Consider the following 23,701-nt stretch of genomic DNA (forward strand, 5'->3'; position numbering starts at 1 on the left):
AATAACAAAGTGTGGTCAAAAAACGTTATATCCAAGTACATGTTCTATGTTCATATTCTAAACTCGACAAGTGGACAAATCTAAGCTTGTTTTTATTAAAACAAATATAAATATGCATATAATAAATACTACTACTACTACTACTACTACTACTACTACTAATAATAATAACATTATACAAAAGCAAACTTTGATGGAAAAAACTGAAAAAAAGCTCCCTGAGATGAGGCATGGAGGCAGTGATTTTTATATTTATGTACAAAGTAATATTTTTTGTAATATTTTAATAATTTTTCATTTGTAAAGATATTTGTGTACTGCTGTACATCCGTTGTGTATTAAGCAATGTGTAGGCATTTAAGGCTCTACGCTGGACTTTAGATCTGCTCTCAGATGGTCAATAGTGTAGTCTATTTTAGTTCCTCAAAATAACAATGCACTACTAAAGCACCTTAACATACCTCCAATCTAGACCGACATGAGTCCATGAGTCCACAAAGCGGCACAAATGGATTTATTGTTTGAACAATGTGGCACAAAACAGGAAAATTAGAAAACAGCAACACATGACGGCAAACATGTCTTGTGGCATAGATTGTGAATTGTCTGTATTGTCTGTCATTTCAGCTATTAAAACAATACATTTTGTTTCTGTCCCGATGTTCTGGTCATCTCTATTACATGCATAACAAATTTTAAATCGCTGATAATGACGCTACCGCTATGCTACTGAGAAATTTAGTTATAGCAGAATAGCACGGTTTTATTAAATGGCCTTAGCAGAAAGCATTGTGCATATCAAAATCAGGCAAAGCAACAGATTTATATTATTTCACATATTTAAATGTGATCTTTAACATTTTCATAAGTAACTGTTATTTATGTACACATTTTTTTCTCAGTCATATGAATTACTGTTACTTTTATTTTGTAGTTAAATTACGTAATGCCGTTACATGTAACTAGTTACTCCCCAACACAGGCCCTCAAACTGTCACACCAAGAAAAAAAAATGTTTGGATTGCATTTCCTAACTCTGGTAAAAGTACCAGAGTTAATACATATGGTATGAAAAAAATAAATGAATAAAAATAAATAAATATATACCAGGGCAGAGCTGAGCGCCAGCAAGGGGAAGCTTGAGCCCCAGATCCTTCTTCCTTGCACTTCTTCTACAAGTGATGTCACGGGGGGTTTGGGTTAGGGGTGGGGTGGGTGTACGCATTAAAACAGCTTATAGGGGGAGACAGCTCAAGCTCCAGTGAGAGGGAGTTAAGTGCTAAGTGGCTCTGCAGCAAGCAGTGTCTTGATAAATTTGAAAAATCCTTTAAGCTCTGAAAAGTCATGTGAAACAAAAACTAATTGTAATACAACACAATAAAACCATGACCCATGTGCTTATGCTCACTAAGCAAGCTCATACACAACACACACAAAAAATAAAATGAATTAGGAGCCATGTGGACATTCCACAAAATCTAAATCAAGTAATTTTAGCACCTCAAAGTCATATTTATGCACATAAAATATATTTTCCCAACAACAAAATTGTGCCTAGAGAAAATGGCAAATGGCTAGAAATGTGTGTGTGCATATATATATATATATATATATATATATATATATATATATATATATATATATATATATATATATATATATATATATATATATATATAATTATTATTATTATTTTTTTGATTAGTACTAATCATCTTTATTCTTTGAAGCACGGCTTACTTTCAGGTTTTCTTTTACCACGTTTTCTTGGTTTCTTTTTTTTAAATAATTAATTTTTAAATTAATTATTTTAATTAATTATTTATTTATTTATTATTAATTATTTTAATCTTTAATTAATTTTTTAACAATAAAACCAAAATCAAGTGTAGTAGTGCAACATGATTATGTTTGTTAAACCAACAATGCTGTGTGTAAACCATTATTAAAAATAGTCATTCTTTTAATTGCTTTAAATCAGTCAACATATGGTCACCTATTTGGTAAAGCAGACAGTTAAAGAGTTACAATGTTGTTATTTTCACATTGATCATTTCACAATGATTTGTTTTTTAACTATTATTAATAATTTAACTTTTATGACCCTTACTTCATGTGTCTAACAATTATAGAATGTGTTTAAGCGTTTAAATCAACTCAAATTAATTTATCCATGGCAACTAGGCACTTAAACAACTATACTTGGCTGTTAAGATTTATAATGATTCCTAACACTTTGCGTTCTGCCCCTACACAGCTACAAAGCAGAAGATAATGTCGTGGTTCTGTTATGTAAGTCATGTCTCTGTTGTCTAAGTTTAATGGGGTATGCGAGGCCTACCGTAACTTGTGGGGCACGACACACCTTGCATAGTCTCCATATTAACATGATTAATTGTGTATATCCAAGACAACGAGATGGAGAGAAGTTAGGAAGTGAAGGACATAAAAATTCGAAAGGAAATGTAGTCATTTCGAGAGGGAGGGAAGGTTATGGTGTTTAATTAAAGTTTATGAGGACAACAGCTTTTTTGCAAATTAATGAAGTGTGCTGATACATTGTTTATTCCAAGAAATCCTACAGTATATACACTCACCGCCCACTTTATTAGGTACACCTTAATGGTACTGGGTTGAACCCCCCTTTGCCTTCCGCACTGCCTTAACTGCAAAGATTCAACATCGTACTAAAAAAATTCCTCAGAGATTTTGGTCCATATTGACATGATAGCATCACGCAGTTGCTGCAGATTTGTTGGTTAAATATCCATAATGTAAATCTCCCATTCCATCACATCCCAAAAGTGCTCTATTGCAGGGGTGTCAAACGCAGGGGTGTTTAACATGATGCTCAGTTGGCTCAAATGGGCCCAAAGTGTGCCAAGAAAATATCCACTACACTTTTACACCACTACCACCAGCCTGAACCAATGATGGGGCCATGCTTTCATGTTGTTGTCATCAAATTCTGACCCTACCATTCGAAAGTCGCAGCAAAAATCAAGACTCATCAGACCAAGCACTGTTTTTCCAATCTTATTGAATCTTATAATGCAATCTTATACATCTGTAGGTGTATCTGCCTCAAGGTTGGACCTGTTGTGCATTCAGAGATGCTCTTCTGCATAACTTGGTTGTAATAAGTCGTTATTTGAGTTATTTTTGCCTTTTAGCTTGAACTAGTCTGGCCATTCACCTATGACCTCTGGCATTAACAAGGCCTTTGTGCCCACAGAACTGCCGCTTTTTTTTTTCAGACCATTCTCTGTAAACCCTAGAGATGGTTGTGCGAGATATCCCAGTAAATCAGCAGTTTCTGAAATACTCAGACCAGCCTGTTTGGCACCAACAACCATGCCACGTTCAAAGTCACTTAAAATCACATTTCTTCCTGATTCTGATGCTCGGTTTAACCTTCATCAAATCGTCTTGACCATGTCTACATGCCTAAATGCATTGAGTTGCTGCCATGTGATTGGCTGATCAGAAATTTGCGTTAATGAGACAGATGTACCTAATAAAGTGGCCGGTGAGTGTACATATAATCATAAGAATACATTTTGATTTAATGGCGACTTTAACTGACTCTTTCCCATGACCGTTACAGACACAGACACATTTGTACATTTATCGCTCATTTAAGAGCCTCAAACTCTTATTTTCCAAAAACACAACAAAAATCGATGTCTTAAACCCTGCAAACGTTCTCCAGCTACAATTACAGCTCATTTAAACCACCATTTAATGTCATTTTGTTTCCTGATGCACTCTGAACTTCGTAAGACACATTAAATCAGCCAATCAAATGAAACCTCTGCTTTTTAAGAAGAAACTGATCCAAGGACATCCCAATTTGATCGTGAAACCGATCTGTCACAATGTCCTAATCTTCCAGCAGACTCTAATTTTCATTTCTGAAGAGAATTGTGTGATTTATTGATTGTGCACGTAATCAGCCGCTCTTGAAGCTGAAAACATCGAAGCGCTACGCTGAAGTGCGATTTTCAATCTGAGCTGAGCAGCATTAATTTGTTGACAGTGGTTGTTCTGCTCTGCTGAAGTGTTGTTTCACCGGGGTTTTCATTTTTGGTTGGTTGACTAAAACACAAACCCCATCAACACCAGCTGTCATCAGATATACTTCCAGGGTCATTGTTAAACTTCATTCAATGCTCAAAGCAACACACTGACTGCTTTTTTAATTGGACAAGCCCCCCCTCAAAAAAAGAAAGGACCTCATCTCTGACATGACACTTTGGTAGAGCCGTAGCGCAGAACACGCTGGCGTCAAACTGTAACCTTAAACCTCATCAAAATAATGTTGCTTGGTTCAAAGGGAAAAAAAAAAAAACACCCTGAAGAAATCAACGCATGCAGCAGCAGCTGGTTAAATGCGCAGAAAATGCATAATCAACATATAATACATCATTTTCCGTGAGAATCTGGAGTATGTAAGCAGTGCAGAGTGAAAGCACAGTTGCATAATATTGCCTGGAGGCATTTTTCAGAAAGTCAGACTGTGTTTCTGTGGTATCATGTGCACACACACATACGAGGCTAAAGCTTCTAAAATGAATCTTTTGTTTGTGCAAATGTTGAAAAGTTTCATTTGCTTGTTCGATTTTAGGGTCAGTTATAAACTGTGAGCTCCTTTGTGATTGTTACAGTAGTATCTTTTAGCATTAGCTCCTTTTACAAATACAGACTTATCCGGAAAATTACCGGCAATTTCACTTGTAAACAGGCCTTTTTAAAAAAAAAATACCAGTAAATTTGTTGCTACAATTTTACAAAACAAGAATTTGCATTAATTTGGTTAATAATTCTAACTTCAACTTTATGTTTACAACAAAGTTGTTTACAATACTTATCCATTTACAGAATTTGTAATGTAGTCAAATGTGTAAACATTTAGCCATGGTTAGCGCTTCTGTCTCCGCATGTCTCTGGGACAAAAGCAGCTACATGAATGCTAAAGCTTTAAATAAAAGTAAAACTATCAACAAATGCCCAATCCCTTCTATGTTTACACATAAAGGAGCAGATGTTTACAGCTCATTTCTGGTTAATGATGTCAGAATTTGCTGGTATTTTGGAATGGATGTTTGAAAAAATTCCACAAAGTCAATGCCTATGTGAACTTGCCTGGGAATTTTCTGAATATTTACTATTTATACCGTATTAATTGTAGTGTGGATTGAGTGTGAGATGGGACTCACATATCAGGAATGTATGTGTTTAGTGTTGGCAGCTCTTTGTAGTTATTTTTTGCTTGGCCATCTGTTTCTAAAGCATTTCCTGTTTTTATTACTGCAGACTAGTTCAGTAAAAAGAAAGAAAGAAGTAATGGCCACATGTGTTTAGCATTTTTCCTTATCACAAACACAACAGTAATCTGGTAGTTTTTGCGTGGCTTTGGCTTTTTCGGGATTAAATATTGTGATATCCCATTGCAACAGAGAAATACTGGCGAATGTCTCTAGATTGATGGAATTTCATGTAATTTAGCCTTAAACTATAAAAAATGTAGCAAAATTACCAGTTTGTCATCACTTTAGACATCACACTAGAGAATCATTCAAACACTAGCTCTAATATGACATTGTTGAATTAGTAATGACTTCTGCTGTTCTGATGTCAGCTGCAGATGTGAAGGAGTGGTGGAAGAAAGTAGTTCCTCATATAAAATGATTTTTAGACTCTTGTTTTTTTTTTTTATATATGATTATGCCGTCAACTGTTGTGTAAACGCAATATCACACTCGTAAGCCTGCGGCCTCACACCAATGACCGCTTCCCATCAGTGCCTATATACGATATAGCCACATCACAGTGCTACTTGTGTGATATTAAATATATTGTTCTAATAAAGTGGCCGGTTAGTGTATACATTTTCCTTATAAATTAGGAAGTTAAATTACTGTTTTCCAGGAAATTGTAAACACACTGCATTTTAATTGTATAGCATAATTGCTCTGCTGTTTAGTGTTTGTGACTGGTTTATTGTGACTGGTCTTTCCAGTAATTATAGTGATTCCAGTAATTACACTTAGTATCGCAAAATATAGAAACATAAAACGTGGCTATGTTGATTTCTTTTATTTCAAAATCGTTCAGCCCTAGTAGGTATCATTATTTTTTTTTTTTTCATTGATTAATTTTCTTTTTGGCTTAGTCCCTTTATTAATCTGGGGTCACCACAGCAGAATGAACCACCAACTTATCTAGCATATGCTTTACACAGCGGGTGCCCTTCTAACTGCAACCCACTACTGGGAAGACATCCATCCTCATTCATTCACACGCACTACGGAAAATTTAGCTTATGACATTCACCTATAGTGCATGACTGTGGGGCAAAGCAGCGCACCCGGAGAAAACCCACACAAACGCGGAAAGAATATGCAAACTCCTCACAGAAATGCCAACTGACCAAGCTGAGGCTTGAACCAGTGACTGTCTTGCTGTGAGGCTATCATGCTACTCATTGCGCCTCTGTGACACCTATTAATTTTTTAATATATCGTTTTAGTAGAAAACTCCCTCTTGTTAATGGTATAAGGACCACGTCCAATATACTGTATGTGTTTGTTATTTAAGTTTATCTCTTTTTAACAACTTTTCTCCATGTCTTTCATTCAGTTTTAACCTCCTGCCCTCCATCTGATTTTTGCGAGCCTGCAAAATCACAGGGTTGCAATCAGATATTGTTTCAATCACACCAAAACCTGTCAAGTGTAAACACAACACAAAATATAATGGAGTTATGCTGTGCAGTGTTAAGAAACTACTTTGAATTGTAATAGTCCGCTGCATCCTTTGCAACCAAGCCCTGAGAGCCAGCACTCATCCGCCAGACAGCTAAATGTAGCATGCAAATGTATGCAAATTACCAGCACTTAATGCAGTTTACATTTAAATCCTTTGGTTAATCGGATGCTAAAACAATACAGACTATCACCGGGTGAAGTTCATTATCGCCGCATTACAGATTTAGCCTGCTTACGTGGTACTGCGTCTTGTCGATGCCGATGAGGAAAAGGAGCTCGGCGATGAATAGGTTGATGCAAAGGTTCTTGTGGATCGTGTTCCGGTCAGTCTGGAGGCCCCGCAAGAAGCAGAAGGTGGATATGCAGATTGCAAGACACACCAGCGAGATGACGATCCCAACCCATGTGATTACAAAAAGGATCAACTCGTGCATCCTGCCTGGATACTGAGAGACAAAAAATAAAATATAAAAGCAAACAATGTAAATATATACATTAGTGTGAAACAGTATTTGCCCCCCTTACTGATATCTTTTTTATGTTTGTCACACTAATGTTTCAGATCAACAATCAAATGTAATGTTAGTCAGAGATAACACAAGTAAACGGATCATGACGTTTTTTTTTTTTTTTTTTTTGCTATTATTTTGATATTAAAGAAAAACTAAATTTGAATATTTGGTGAGGTTAAGCTTAGCACCAAAAACTGCAATCAAGTGTTTTCCATAACTTGCAATGGGTCTGTTAAAGTGCTGAGGAATTTTGGCCAATTCATCATGCCACATTGGAGGGTTTTCGAGCATGAACTGCCTTTTTAAGGTTATGCCACAGCATCTCAATTGGATACAGTTCTGGCCTCTGACTAGGCCACTCCAAATTCTTTCTTTAGCCTTTCAGAAATGTACTTTCTGGTGTGCTATCTATCTATCTATCTATCTATCTATCTATCTATCTATCTATCTATCTATCTATCTATCTATCTATCTATCTATCTATCTATCTATCTATCTATCTATCTATCTATCTATCTATCTATCTATCTATCTATCATCTATCTATCTATCTATCTATCTATCTATCTATCTATCTATCTATCTATCTATCTATCTATCTATCTATCTATCTATCTATCTATCTATCTATCTATCTATCTATCTATCTATCATCTGTCTGTCTGTCTGTCTGTCTGTCTGTCTGTCTGTCTATCAAACTATCTTTCATCATTATGCATTTTTATACATTTCCATCAGACCATTTTTTTCTACAATTAGTACATTTCTTCCAGGTTAATCTTGACTTTTCTAATGAAGGTCTAAAAGGAGGTTGTCCTTTGTTCACCTTTTCTATGTTTTTTTTCTCTGTTTTGTGCTAAGCAGCGCTGTCTTTTCCTTTCTGTATCACAATGTCACCAAATTACAGTACAAACAGGAAAAATAGTAATAATAATTGGCATCGTTTACACTGGAACACCTCTCCAGAGTTCACTTTAGTATTGACAACACGACTAAGTAATTTGACTGTCTAATCCATACACAATGACACAGGGACTCTAATTCTGATTATACTGACTTGTTCATTGATACAGAAATTTAGTTTTGAAAGTATTTTGAGCAAGAGACTGGCTTTTACAGGTAATTGATTGTGTTCTGCTATTTGTACACATTGTTTTGAGAAATGAACTTACTGTTTTTGCAAATTTCAATTTTGATCTGAAATATGTAACAAAGCAACTGAGAAAAACTGTTATCACTGTACATCTGTATTCAATAAGTTGCAATGCCTTATCGAAACTTGACAGGTCACGACAATAAACCTCAGTTTATTTTGAATTTGAGCAAGATAGATAGATAGATAGATAGAGAGAGAGAGAGAGAGAGAGAGAGGGAGAGAGAAAGAGAGAGAGAGAGAGAGAGAGAGAGAGAGAGAGAGAGAGAGAGAGAGAGAGGAGAGACATGAAGAAAGAGATGGAAATATTATAAACGGATAGGCAGCCTGAGGCAGAGTGACTTATGAAAATCCAGTAAATGTCAAGCTGAAATTGCTGTGTGTTTGTTTGTGTATTTTACTCATATGCGTATAGATGTGTATGTGTGTGTGTCTGTGTGTGTGTGTGTGTGTGTGTGTGTGTGTGTGTGTGTGTGTGTGTGTTTGCCTGTATGTAAGTGGGTAAAGTTGTTTAGGTGTATTGCAAGTTATATTCAGGTTTGTTTGTGAGCTGGTGATGGATGTGAAGAGAGCTGAGCTTACGTCTGGCTCGTGGTGCACCATCAGCACTGCAAAGTTGGTTAGATGGCTACAAGAGCAGGTTGTGTGTGTGCTGTTGGTTTCGATCAGCCGGCAGCCCTGAGATGACCACTGGCCCGTCATCGAACGCTCAGAGTAGTTCCAGAATGAACAGTTGGGGCTGAAATGATTCTCCAGCTGCGAAGAGAAAACAAGAGATGTGTTATTTTAGTTTAACTCAAATATTTTTTTTGTTGTTGAATATTTATTTTTTATCTTCTCTGAAACATATCACTTAAACTGCAAAACTACATAGCACATCTCCAAATACATAGCTCCATGAGCTATTTCTTAGCCTTGAACTGCAAAAAAAAAAAAACACTTTTTTTTTTCATAACACTACGCACAATTTTCTACCTAAAACACACAAAAAAAAAAAAAAAAAAAAAAAAATCCAACAGGAAGCTACTTTTCTTTTCCAAACACACCAATTCAAAATTCAAAATACACTTATTCAGTAGGTCTCTCACACACATTGCTCAAATGTGCAAACACTAATTTCTTTACTGATCACTTACAAATCACTGCTTTAGTATAATACAGGCCTATAAATGGGTCAAAGGTGGCTAGACACCAGGCTGCTTTGCTTCAAAACTAGCTTGCCACCCATCCACTATTCGTAGGTTTGCATCTAGCCCCATATTCATCTTTGCTAAATTCTAAATTCCTCCAGAAAAGAATAAGGGAATTCTTCTCATTCTGGCACTGGAGAGTGTTTGATGGTGAATCTGAGACCTGCATGATGATTCACCCACCACTCATGTTTTGTGGTATGATAAAATAAAATAAAAGAAAATGAAATAAAATAAAATAAAATAAAATAAAATAAAATAAAATAAAATAAAATAAAATAAAATAAAATAAAATAAAATAAAATAAAATAAAACGTAATTAGCTAACATGTTGGACACATTTTGTTGTATGGCAAAATAAAATATATTTTATTTTAATTTAATATAATTTAATAAAGTAAAATAAAATTAAGTAAACAAATACATAAACAAAAAATAAATAAACAAACAAATAAATAAATAAATAAATAAACAAACAAACATATAAATTAATTAATAATAAATAAATAAAACTATATAAATAATAATAATAATAATAATAATAATAATAATAATAATAATAATAATAATAATAATAATAATATTAAATTAAATTAGTTGATATGTTGGACATAATAATTTAAATAAAATAAAATGAAATGAAAATGAAATAAAAAGTTTTAAATTAAATGAAATTAAATGAAATTAAATGAAATTAAATGAAATTAAATTAAATTAAATTAAATTAAATTAAATTAAATTAAATTAAATTAAATTAAATACTATGTCTTATTGGCAACTAAGTATAATAATAAAAACAAAATGTATTTTGTATATAGTTAACATTTATTTTAAGTACTTTAGATATGTGTTTATTTATTTGTTTACTTTTTAGTTAAGCAAAATATCCCAGCAGCAAAAAGACTGGAAAATCTTCAATAATTGTCTTTCAGTAATGATGTTTTCTGTTTAGGAATCATGTGCAAGCCCGTAGTGTCTCTCTTACAAATTGATTTTCACCGCCTGAAATAGCATTTTCTGCCCTGCAAAGGAAGCGCAATTACACCAAATTATAAACAATAAATCTCTCATTGATTCTTGAGCACTGAGACATGTTACAGAACTGACAAAAGGATTTGTGTTTGAATTTATCTATTCAACATGTTTAAAAGATTTATGTTTAAGGGACAGGAGCAATTTCCTGCTGCTTTCACGTTAGGCACTGATGTGTGTTGTTCTATTACAGCAAACAGTTTGTGTAAATATCAAAGATGTGACACACACACAGCATATATAATCATTTAATAGTTTGTTGTGATTGTTATTTAATCAATAAACATACACAATTTCTCAAACTAACGGCGAAGAGGTTATTGAACACAAATAAAACTGTGTGGATTTTAATGAATGTACATTTTAAAAATGTAGACAGAAACATCTGATGGTGTTTTCAAAGGAAGTGGAAGCTAATAAAATGACATTTAAAATCTCTGAAAACCTGTTTTAATCACTCATATTAAAATTAAGTAAAAAAAAAGTATTGGTTTTCATTTAGGATGTCTCTGTACATTGGTGCATACTCTTGAGGTCTTGAGGTCTTTCTGTAAGGTTCTCCTCTCTCCACAGAAGAACGCTGGAGTTCAGACAGAGTGACCATCAGGTTATTGAACACCCCCCTGACTAAGACCCATCTCCCCTGATCACTCAGCTTAAATGGCCAGCCAGCGCCTGGAAGAGTCCTGGTGGTTCCAAACATCTTCCACTCTACAGACAATTCCTTTGTCTTCATGATTGCTTTGTGCTTTGACATGCACGGTCAACCCTGGGACGTTATATAGACAGGTGTATGCCCCAAGATTTTGTTATGTGAATATAGATAGATGACGATGAAAAGCCACAAAATTTTGTTTAAATAAGATGAAGAGAGACATTTAAAAAAAAAAAAAAAAATATATATATATATATATATATATATATATATATATATATATATATATATATATATATATATATATATATATATATATATATATATATATATATATATATATATATGATGAAATGTTAATGGGTATCTTATATACATTAAGTTCAAATTAGGAGAGAGGTTATTATACTTAAAAGAAACTGTGGTTTTTAATGACTGTATAGTCGATAAATATCGATACATATAAATCTTAAAATGTTAATAAAAACGATTAAAGCAGTGAAACCTAAAAAAACGGTTGAGTTTTAAATCCTCTGACAACAGTTTTAATCACTTCTACAACAATTATGCAGACACTTATTCAGTAATTGGACTCTTTTTTTTTCATTTTAATAAGTGCAGGTAATAATAGGTATGTTATGTAATTTCTACTTAAATACTCTGTTTATGGCATGCTGAATGATGATGGAACATTATTTTACCCATTGCTTGCATTTTATGCAAGTTATTTAGAACAGACTTTCGTGGCTTTGGTAAGTTTAGGGTAAATAATTAAGTTGGTAAGTTAATAGATTGAAAAGTAGAATATAGGTCAGTTTTGAATCCTATAGTTCATGAAAAAAATAAATGGGTTCGCTGGTTATAGTTTAAGTGTGTACAATGTTTTTAAGGGAACACTCAAACAAATTTGTTTGCTGCTTTAACAAACTATTTGTTTTTTATTTATTTATTTTTTTTTAATGAGCTGAAATAACACAATTCTTGAAATGTTTTTGGGTCAACTTGATTGTTTTATATTCAATTCACTTACATTTGTTGACAAGTTAACTTGAGTTGGGACAACATTAATGTGTTGTATGGAACCATGCATTTTGTTACATGTGTATGCTTACTAAAGCCGCGGTCACACTGGACTTTTCACCCCATAAACTTCCATTAATTTGCATGTGAATGCAGCAGACCGAAAATTCAAGCTGGTGTGACAAGTTTCGCAGTTTGCTGCATTGCACAGTTCAAGTTTGGTGAACACTAACCTGGAAATAATATCTTGTGGCTTGAGACCAGTGACTGCGACATTAGAAAGCATTTAAATGATCAAACGTACATACTGTAAAGTATGTACACCAAAATGGTAAAATGTTTTTACAATTTGTTTTGATTTCTTTCTGATTTACAGCTGAATTTTCCGCATCATCACTACAGTCATTACTTCAGCATCAGTCGTTAGTGTCCAATCAGTCCAATATAATTTAAAGAGTTCATATACAAAAACTACGGTGACCAAGAAAATTTAACGTGCTGTATTTTATGAAAACACATGCAATTACAAAAAAAAAAAGCCAGCAAACTCCTAATGATAACTCCTGTACAGCCGTGTCCCTCCCTTTTACAGTGTCTGCTATAATGTTTTTGTTGTTTTTGTGTGTTTACATAGATGAATATGGCCACTGTGTATATGCGCAGTACAATTACGAGCTTATTGCCACATAACATCGCTATGATAACATGTTATATGCCTTTAGTGATTTCCTGAAGAGAAATACCAAAAAATAACACAACTGGAATAACTACAGCAGTCGCGATTGTCTGATCTCATATGAAGCAAGAGATCTCAGTGATGTGTACAGGTGCTGTCCCATTTCTTAGGGGTAGATTTTGAAGCCCTTCCCCTTCACACTCTGTTTCAAGGGGTACAAAAATAGAATTGGGATTGGGCCTAAGAGTCACTGTGATAGACATTAGGGAAGCATACAGTAACACGCACATTACACTCATACATAATATTTAATAATATATCAGTCAGTCAGTCATCACTCAGTCAATAAATTAATCCAAAGATTTAGCTCAGTAAATTACTTATTAGCTATTTATTAAAAGGTATAATCTAATAAACAGGTAATATCTTAACAACACGCTGGTAATAAGCCAGTAGTAACAGGTGTGAATTGTTATTTAAGCTAAAATGTTAGAATTATTATTATGGCAAAATAGTTGAATAGTTTTCTTGTTTGTTTTACTCACCTGTAAATGCCTAAGTGTGAACACCACAGGCTCGGTCAGAAACACTCGACTGGATTCCTTATTGATAGACGCAGCGATGACGTGTGAATTCACCGCCAAGCCCCGCCCACCAATCCCCGCCTCCATCTCCATCTTCACCGTGGCGTTTTCAGTGGAAAGAAAGGAGCCCAGGTTCTTATAGAGAACGAAGACCACTTTCACCTGGCCTGCGTGGAGAAATGCAACAGTTATTTAGTGGCAGAAGGATATGAATAACAACTAAGGAAAAAGGAGTGAGTTTAGTGAAGGTTAAAACAAATTGGCCAGGAAGTGGGGTTGAAGTGAGCGACAGTGGGATGAAGGCATTTTAATATGAAGGGCAAGCGAACATTCATCCCTTCAGTGCTCGCTCGCTCCTTCAGTATGAATTTTTCATGTGCGTTTGTTTCAATCATACTAATCTCAATCCCCCGCCTCATCCGAAACACGGCGACGAGCTTCAAAAAGACATGGGAGATTTTAGGAGATGATGGAGGGATAAGATGTAGGAGAGAAAAGTGCGCTGAGATTGCCCTGAAAATGATAGTAATCTAGTCGCCTCTTGGGCTGTTCGATTAAGAGCGCCGTTAAGAAACCATCAGGGAAGAAATGATCTCAGCGCTTTTTGTTAATCAGATTAGGTTTATCATAATCAACTGATAACTTTGTCTTGGCTGTGGTGGGACTGCAGTGTATCAAAGTAATCAAATGACAAATTTACATCAAATCATGATCAAATTCAATACAATAATACAAAAAATAACGCACCGTTACGACTGTACTGCTTGAAGGTGGAGGCTGAAAGCTGAATGCTGCTGTCGCTGGGGCCGCTTTGAGGAAATGACAAATCCTGAGAATCCGTCTCTGTGTTCAGCACTCGCACCTCCAAATCTGAACACAAACATTGAGAAACTGAAGATAAAAGCACTGCAAAAATACTTCAAAGATTACAATACAGCTATCGATTTGGATTTTTTAGATCAATTTTGTATTGATCTTACATGGAAATGAAATCTTCAGTGGATCTTCAAACCTTCTTTACAATAAACTAGATATGCGACCAGGCCTAGCCCAAACCAATTTGGCGCCCTAGGCAGGATTTCCTAGGCAGGACCAGGTGGCGCCTGGTCAAATCTCAGTAAATTCCACTGCTAGTGTAAATGTACTCATAGGAAACTTAATAGCTTTTTGATCGACTACTACAAGCTGGGAAAACGTCAAAAAATTATCTATTAGGTCATATTATCTTATAAGTCATAATATCAACTAGTTTTAAGAATAGTGAAAGTTACACTCCACCCTTCCCCATTTCTGGCGCCCCCCTAGATGTACAGCACCCGTAGCATTTGCCTATACTGCCTATGCAACGGTTGCTCATTTACTTGTTTATTTTATTTTTTGCCTTTTGTTGTTGCTTTACCATCTTTCTGGAACAGTTCTTTGTCGGACTCTAACCCCGTCGTCGCAGGTCAACTCCTCTCTGTGTCTCAAGTCCATATGGTGAGCTACTGAGCAAAATGGTAACAGCGGAAAAGCTGTCCACATGGAGGTAAGCGGTAATCCGGTAGCGTGAAAATAAACAGAAGCTGCCGGCGGCATCATAACGCCCTGTAGCCTTCGTTTTAAAGACAAAATGCTGTCATACATGTGGAGGTGTGAAAACTTTTAGGGTGGAAAGATGTGATGATGTTATTATTAGGGTATAAAGGTTATATGTTTTGTGTTCTACTGCCACTGTAAGTGACGCCTTCAATGAGAGTCACACATGCCTATGTTATGTTGTATTAACGGGGTAAGGCTGTAATAAAAAGCACACCGTTCGACTAAACATTGTTATGTAGTGCAATACATACTTCTGGCTACATAATTTGTGATCTCCAGAAATGTATATGGCGTACATTTTCACAATGAGCATGCGCTGGTTAAAAAAAAAACTACTAATACTATTATTAATTACAGTATTCAATGACACAAAGGAAAAAAAAAAAACATGTTAAAGCTAAATAAAAGAACTACAATTCAAGCTAAAACTGTAATATACTCAGTGATACTTAAATAATTTAGTGTATAGTTAATGTGTTGTATTTTTTTATTTTGAAGAAAAAAAAAGATGGAAAAAAAAGATGAGTTTAATTATAAAGTAAAAATTAAATCTTAATATGAATTGGGGAATAATACGAATATTAATAAGAATATGAAACATTCCCTACAATAAACCAGACTCCCCAAGTCATTGAATGCACAGACAACAATCCAGCATATTGTTTACTTGACTGAGAATCTTGTGAGGAGAATGTGCAACAACATAAACACAGTCATATTAAATCACACTAATATATCTGATAGACAGATAAATCTTTTTATTATTAATTTATTTAATTTTTGTTTCTATTTATTTATATATTTATTTTGTTTTTTGTTACTGGACAAACCACAATCTTAAAATGTTGACATTATAATATAAAAGCATCAATTGATTTTGTAGTTTCTGCTCAACACAAACTCACCGACATTTGCAGCATGGTCTGAGAAGTGATTGTTGTACATATTGTTGGCCAGCAGGAAGGCTCCTTTCTCCATGACGTCCAGCAGCATGGTGGCAGTGTGTGCCTGCTCCGTACTGTTCATGTCCTGCCACGACTCCAACGCCTCGGCTCGCAGAAGATTATCCACCGTCTGCACAACCGCCTGCACACACACGCAAACATAAACTCACACTTCACATCAAAGACCAGCCGACTGTCACATCTGTGATCTTATGTAATGACTCAAATGTATTTCTACTAAGGAGCAACCTCTTATAATCCATTATAAATGACACAAGCGCTGAAAGAAAGCCTTGGGCGAGATGTACAGTATCATCATTGCTACTGTATACCTCTCGCTCACATTCACACGCACACACAACAGACGGAAAACCAACCAGCTGCAGTTAAAATTCATTTGTGGTAGGCATATGCAATAAAAAAATATGGATGGCACTTTCTATGATGCCTGTATATGTTGCGCATTATGAATGCAGCCATAATGCCATGCTGTAATGGATTATATCTATTCATTAAAAGTAACCACCAATAAAATATATTTTAATAGTTCATGGTGGCATGTTAAAACCTCATGCAATCAAAATAAACATCCAGCCCCACTGCATATGTTACTCTACAATAAAACCTTATCAAATTTATTTTCAGCACATAGATGGCAGTATAAAGACTTTCATCCTTAACCCTCAACTCGCTACAATCCAAAATGCTCTTTAAGATCTCAAAACTCAGGGCTTCTGGTAGTACCTAGACTAGCAAAGTCGAGTAAAGGAGGTTGAGCCTTCTCAATAATGGCCCCTTAACTCTGGAATAGCCTTCCTGATAACGTCAGAGGCTCAGACACACTCTCCCAGTTCAAAACTAGATTAAAGAGCTATCTTTTTAGTAAAGCATACACTCAGTGCATCAATTAGCAGTATGATGCATAAATGTGCTCCACACGTTTCTACATTTTGTTTATTTACACCATGAACAGCAGCTGCGCTAATTATTGTCTTTATTTTCCATTTCCACCTGGGGATACTAATCCCGAGGCCCTCAGAGACTCTGCAGTGTTACTGGTTTAATCCAAGATCAACGACAAGATGATCCCAAAGTTTCCATATCCTGAACCAGGCCGTATTCTTAGCAGCTGCTGTGGTGGTCATGGAGTCTTCACTGAGATCTAGCTTTCAGCCTCAGGCACTTAGACTTCACTTTCCTAAAAAGTCACTTCACTTTCTTCATAACCCTAAACAAAGTGTAAACCTGAACCTAAACCTAACCCTATACCACCCCTAACCTTTTAACCAACCCTTAAAACCTACCCATTTCCTTAGACCAGTCCATAACCCTAATCTCATTCAACCCATAACTCCTTAACAAACATGTATATCTACCCATTTAATTGAGCTTGAACCTAAACCCTTATCTAAATCCCTAAACCTGTCCGTAAGCCTAATCGTATTCAACCCGTAACTCTTTAACACACATGTAAACCCATTAAATTAAATCTGAACATAGCCTTAACCTTATCCCACCCATAACCTTATGACCAATCCTTAAACCTACCATGTTTATAAAATTAGCTGATCTGGGATATGTTTATCATACGGAGCGCATCCATATACATGCATTCACTGATTCAGAGGTTGCATATGAAGGGCGACGATCAACCCACCATCACGTCCCTTCCAGGTCTGCGTAGATTTCCAGCATTTTTTTAATAAAAAAAACTCTTCTTCTTTGTTTAGCAGAAGAAAGAAACCCATAAAGGTTTAAAACAAGTAAAGGGTGAATAAATGATGAGCAAATTTAAATTTTTGGGGGGAATTATCCTTTTAATCCTAACCTTGTATCACCCGTAACCCATAATCCATCCATTTTCACATTAACCTTATCCAAACAATAATCTTAATAAACATATTATAACATTGAAACAACCTTTGAACCTGCTGATATTAATAAACCTGCCCTTAAACCTAACCATAAGCCTCAATTAGGTGTTTAATGTGTAGGTTAAGGGTTAATAAAACATAAATGCAAGAAGTACACTGCAACTAACAATACATCTTATGATTCATCTCATATATATGTTAAAGCACAAGCACAGTGGCCCTTCAGGACCATCGCTGAGCAGCCCAGATGTATTATAAGAACATTATGAAATGCATTGCAGTATCTCTGTATTGCATATTATACACAGGCTTCCTGGAAAGTGCTGTGATGAAGTGCTGCGAGTGGAGTGCGGATAGAAATCACACATCAGTAAATGTGCGCAGTGTAACGTGGTGAGGATGAGAAGAGAAGAGATATGAGAGGTGAACTCATACTGATAACACCGCACAATACCTGAACATAAGCCCGGCAGGTCCTCTCTCTCTTCTGCCACTGCAACACACAAGCACACAGACTTCACTTACACATCTATTCATGTACTGTTGAGGAGCCAAGCTCATTCAGAATCCAATTAACTTACCATAACGTAAACAATAACTACAGCAGTACATTTTACAATCAGAGATTATAACTATGGCATTAATTAATTAATTCATTCATTCATTCATTTACTCACTTATTCATTCACTCGTTTGTTGTTATTTGTTGAATAAATTAAATGGTGAATAAATGATGACTAAATTTCATTTCTGGGTGAAATATGCCTTTAACCCTATCCTTATTAAGGTTTATCATCAGTTTGATCAATAATTTTGACCTTAAAATGGAGTTTAAAAAATGTAAAACTGCTTTTATTTTAGTTGAAATTAAACAAATACGACTTTCTCCAGAAGAAAAAAATATTATCAGACATACTGTGAACATGTCCTTGCTCTGTTAAACGTCATTTGGAAAGTATTTTAAAAAGAGAAAAAAAAGCAAAGAGAGGCTAATAATTCTGATTTCAACTGTACATATACACATTTTGCCCCACTTTATTTTCTATTATTTTAAGTATATGTTTTATCTACATACAGACAATTAACCCTTTTTTTCCAATTTACAAGATTTGTAGAAATTAGTTTGAGTTAAGTATTCATAACTGTTTGAATACTTGTTCTAAACTACATATATTAGTATTTAAAGTAATTTTGTTATTATGATTAAAGCCATGATAATTCTACCAAATACTTTTAACATTTAGGAAGATAACACATTCACTTCATGTTGTCAAAAAATGTAAATAAAGCATACAATATACATTTTCTTTTTCTATACCAATATGGATATGAACTACAGTTGCAGGATTTCAGGCATGACATAATGACCTTAAAATGGTGTTTAAACTGCTTTTATTTTAGGCGAAATAAAAGAAATAAGACTTTCTCCAAAAGAAAAAAAAAAAAAAAAAAAAAAAAAAATATATATATATATATATATATATATATATATATATATATATATATATATATATATATATATATATATATTTTTTTTTTTTTTTTTTTTTGCTCTGTTAAATGTCCATTGGGAAATATTTAAAAAGGCAAAAAAATTAAAATAAATAAATAATAAATAAATAAATAAAAAAAGAAAAAAATTGATAATAATAATAATAATTACAATAATTCTGACTTCAACTGTAATTCCCATCTTGCCCCACTTTATTTTATATTATGTTATTATGTTAAGTATTTGTGTTTATCTATATAAAGACTATTATTTAATTTAGCAGCAAGCTTTACATGATCATGATTTGGTCATTTTTAAAATGCTAATGGTCTAATCTGACTCAATGATCTATGCTAAGCTAAGCTAAAAGTGCTCCTGCCAAACCTGGAGATCGGCTGAATGGTATTTAAAAATAGTAAAACTCATCGTTTACCACTAGGTGAGTGTTCCTTTAGCCTAACTTTCTTTGTTAACCCTCACATTACCATCAACCATCAATTTGACCCCATTCAATGTTAAACTTTTGTACATATACAGATAAAATCAGAATAATTTGCCCCCCTGAATCATTTGAATCATTATAAAACACAACATTCAAAACAATCAGTACAGAGAGTGTAAGTAGTGAGGAACTGCTCAAGAGAAAAAAAAAAAGTGGCAGGTGTAAGCCGATCCTGTATTCAAGTCATTGATGTAAGTGCTGTGAGTTTGAGGGTGCTCCTGTTCACTGATGTGGCAGCGAACAGAACATGAAGGGTTTGTTTAAAGGGCAAGTGTGTGTGTGTGTGTGTGCATGTGTCACCTTATTGTAGTTCCTGGCAGCCGATTCCTTATTCCCGGGTCTGAGAGCTTGCAGCTGTGCGTCTAATATATCCAATAGCTGCTCGATGAGTCTGACAGAGGAACTGACATCACCGGCGTGAATGCGGCCCTGCGTGTGGTTCACCAGCTCAGCGGCGATGTTTGCAGCGTTCTCTCCGCTCTTTATCTGCGCACATACACACACACACTAGTCTGTAAAGCTCAGACCCCTACCGTGCGCTGTGGGGGAGTGAGCCGGGGGTTTCTGGTTTTATTCTGCGAGACGCAGAGACAAAAGACAGCAAATCTTTAATGACTCTCTAAATCAAGCTATTACAAAATAGAAGAAAAAAAAACTGAATAAAAAAACGAAAGAGAAACCAAAGGATGAAACATGATAAAATTACTCACTCGAAGACTTGAAAGCAGAAACATAGACTGTAATTGCCTCAGTGAATTTGTCACTTAACATTTAGCTGGAGAAAAAGCTCATATACAGTACCACTGGGCTTATGAGGTGCATCAAGGTTCACTATGGGATCACCATATTTCGCGATGTTCAAAATCATGCTGTTAGAATGTCTTTTGTTTCAGACATCTTCTGAATTTAATGTGAGTCTAATGTGAACTTTTAAATGTCATTTCTTTGCCAAGGCAACAAACAGTTCTCTTTAAACTTCCCCTGAAACAAACAGAAACGTTTTTAAATGTTATTATTAATGTCTTATGTCGGGTGCACAACACAAGTATTTGTGTGAGTAGATTACATACAAAGCCAATGCAAATGCACAAGCAGAGGCTGGAATTCTGCAAGTAAATGGTGAAGCGCTAAAACATTGAGAAAGCATCTTCATTAGTTTGACAACACATGCAAATAGAGAAACATGCTGCAAAGAATTCAGACCACAATGGAAATGTGTTGAGGGATGCCTCTGTTAAGAGCCTGATGCCTGATGTCTTTGTAAAAATTCAATGATGTTGCCGAAGTGATTTATATATATATATATATATATATATATATATATATATATATATATATATATATATATATATATATATATATATATATATTGGTCAAACCTTAACAGCGAGCTGTAAATTTGTCACAAAGTTAACATTAGGGACACTTAAAACTATATTTGACATAACAAATTACTTTTGTATTGTATTATTATACATTACTATATCATTATAAATCATTATAAGCACACGTTTTAATTCCTGCCAAATCAAAATTTGCACTTTTATAGTAGAACATTGCTGCCAAATGGACAGTATATGTAGAGTATCTGAGAATACTTCCCAAATTGTAGTACCGAACAACTATATTTTTGTTAAAGCTGTTTGAAGATTACATTGTCTCTACACACACACACACACACACACACACACACACACACACACACACACACACACACACACAAAATAATGAAAAAGTTTGCACTGACATGCAAGGAACTTTTGTGCAAAGATAAAGTTTAATTCTTCAAATTGACACTGAATTATTTTACAGTTGTCCATTGCTATGATTCAATTAAATTGTTTGGTAACAATTTATAATAACTACACACTATGAATCATTTACTAAGCATTAGCATCTAGTCAATTCATTATTTGTTAAGCATCAACTATACATTAACAAACATTAGTAAATGCTGGTAACAGCAGAAAAGCCGGTCACACTAAGGTAAGCAGTCAGCTGGTAAGCATGAAAAGGAACGGCATCATACCGCCCCGTAGTGTTTGTTTTAAAAAGGAAATGCAGCCATACGTTCCTCGGGCTAAATACCTGTAATTCGCAATCTCCAGAATTATATATTTGGATACGTTTTCAGAATGAACCAATGTGCTTGTAACTATTGACTTCCACAGTGTTTGTTTTTTTCCTACTATATGGAAGTCAACAGTAACAGGTTTTCGGCTTTCTTTAAAATATCTTCTTCTGTGCAGAAAAAAAAAAAATGCTCTTAAAGATTTGGAAACACTTGAGGATGAGTAAATAATGAGTAAAGAATAAATTTTGGTTGAACTTTGCCTTTTAAACAAACAAACAAAACTGCAACTTTTGCACTACTGTACTGTAGTGTTTATGAAAAGCGAAACCAGCAGTCCTTGATGTGTAAGTGCAGTGTGACTTTGACCCGAGATGCTTTTAAACTCTTTTATAGAAATAGATTGAATAGAGAGATTTTGTTCTAAATCATGTCAGAGGAATGACCTGTGTGCTGTAATGTGAGCTGAGGCCGGAATGATAATAGCTGAGGTAGCGGTACAGCGGCAGGACAGAAAATAAGGGCTCGGAGCAAGTGTTAACTTTTTTTTTAGTGATCTCACCTTCTGGGCCACTTGGTTGACCCACGGCGAGGTGCAGTTACTAAGATCAGGACCGCGCGGGTTCCACAGCACAGGAGACGACAGACACTGGAAAGAGGCGATGCCTGGAAACAGAAGACCAGATGCCTGAATATTTACAGTCAGCATAAATAACGACACACTTAACGGTCCTATGAATGCTTGGTAATGTGCATTTTACATACGATGTTTGACGTAATCTCATCTGAAACATGAAGACAGAGCGAAACATATTGTAGCAAATTAGCTTGCCAGGAATTGAAGATTAATTTGAACAGGGCTTCAAAAGAATTGACTCTTTAAATTTGGAAAAAAAAAAAAAAAGTCCATCGATTATTTGAACGGACAGTTGACTTCAAGTATGGCTATTGCTATCAATAATAAAGCCCATTTATGTTTAAGCAGTGTAGCAAGATTCAAGAATAGCAAGAATAGCATATGCACAGGCATCTTTCTTTATATAAAGTGAAGCTTCATTCATCCATTTTCTTTTCGGCTTAGTCCCTTTATTAATCTGGGGTTGCCACATCGGATTGAACCGCCAACTTATTACATCTCTGAGAAACATCCGTACACACTTATTTACACTCATACACTACAGATAATTTAGCCTACCCAATTCACCTATGCCGCATGTCTTTGGTCTGTGGGGGAAAGCAGAGCACCCAGAAGAAACCCATGCTAACACAGGGAGAACATGCAAACTCCACAAAGAAACGCCACCTGACCCAGCCGAGGCTCAAACCAGCGACCTTCTAACTGTGAGGCAACAGCACTACCTACTGCGCCACTGCGTCGCCCTCAAAATGAAGCTTTATTGACTAATCTAACAGAAACTAACACCTAACACAAACAAACATTCATACAAGTGTAGAGAAGAATAAAAAAAAGTAAAATAAGATTTTGAGAGAGTGGAATGATGGAAAAAACTTGGATTTTGTAAGAACAAACCAAGCAAACCAAAAATAATCAATTTAACCCTATGGTCTATTTAATGTTACATGTAGGGTGCTCTGGTGCACTTGCTTAAATTGCCTGGACCGAATTGAAGTTTAAATGTCCTCC

At 35.0% G+C, this 23,701-nt stretch overlaps 1 protein-coding gene across 6 annotated transcripts in view; it reads right to left on the minus strand.

The window, feature by feature from the left end:
• adgrl1a (adhesion G protein-coupled receptor L1a) overlaps positions 1–23,701 on the minus strand; it is a 374,293-nt gene that overhangs the window by 44,681 nt on the left and 305,911 nt on the right. For all 6 annotated transcript variants that reach the window (XM_087245090.1, XM_087245088.1, XM_087245092.1 and 3 more), the window contains exons 9-16: positions 22,619–22,722; positions 20,286–20,471; positions 18,446–18,484; positions 16,079–16,259; positions 14,340–14,462; positions 13,554–13,759; positions 9,018–9,191; positions 7,007–7,216 (exon numbers count right to left, since the gene is read on the minus strand). In XM_087245090.1, coding sequence (XP_087101216.1) covers positions 7,007–7,216; positions 9,018–9,191; positions 13,554–13,759; positions 14,340–14,462; positions 16,079–16,259; positions 18,446–18,484; positions 20,286–20,471; positions 22,619–22,722 — 1,223 coding nt within the window. The remainder of the gene's footprint in view (positions 1–7,006; positions 7,217–9,017; positions 9,192–13,553; positions 13,760–14,339; positions 14,463–16,078; positions 16,260–18,445; positions 18,485–20,285; positions 20,472–22,618; positions 22,723–23,701) is intronic.

This window comes from Danio rerio, chromosome 3, assembly GCF_052040795.2.
Source record: "Danio rerio strain M-AB ecotype USA chromosome 3, GRCz13ab, whole genome shotgun sequence".
In the NCBI taxonomy this organism is placed as follows: Eukaryota; Metazoa; Chordata; class Actinopteri; order Cypriniformes; family Danionidae; genus Danio; species Danio rerio.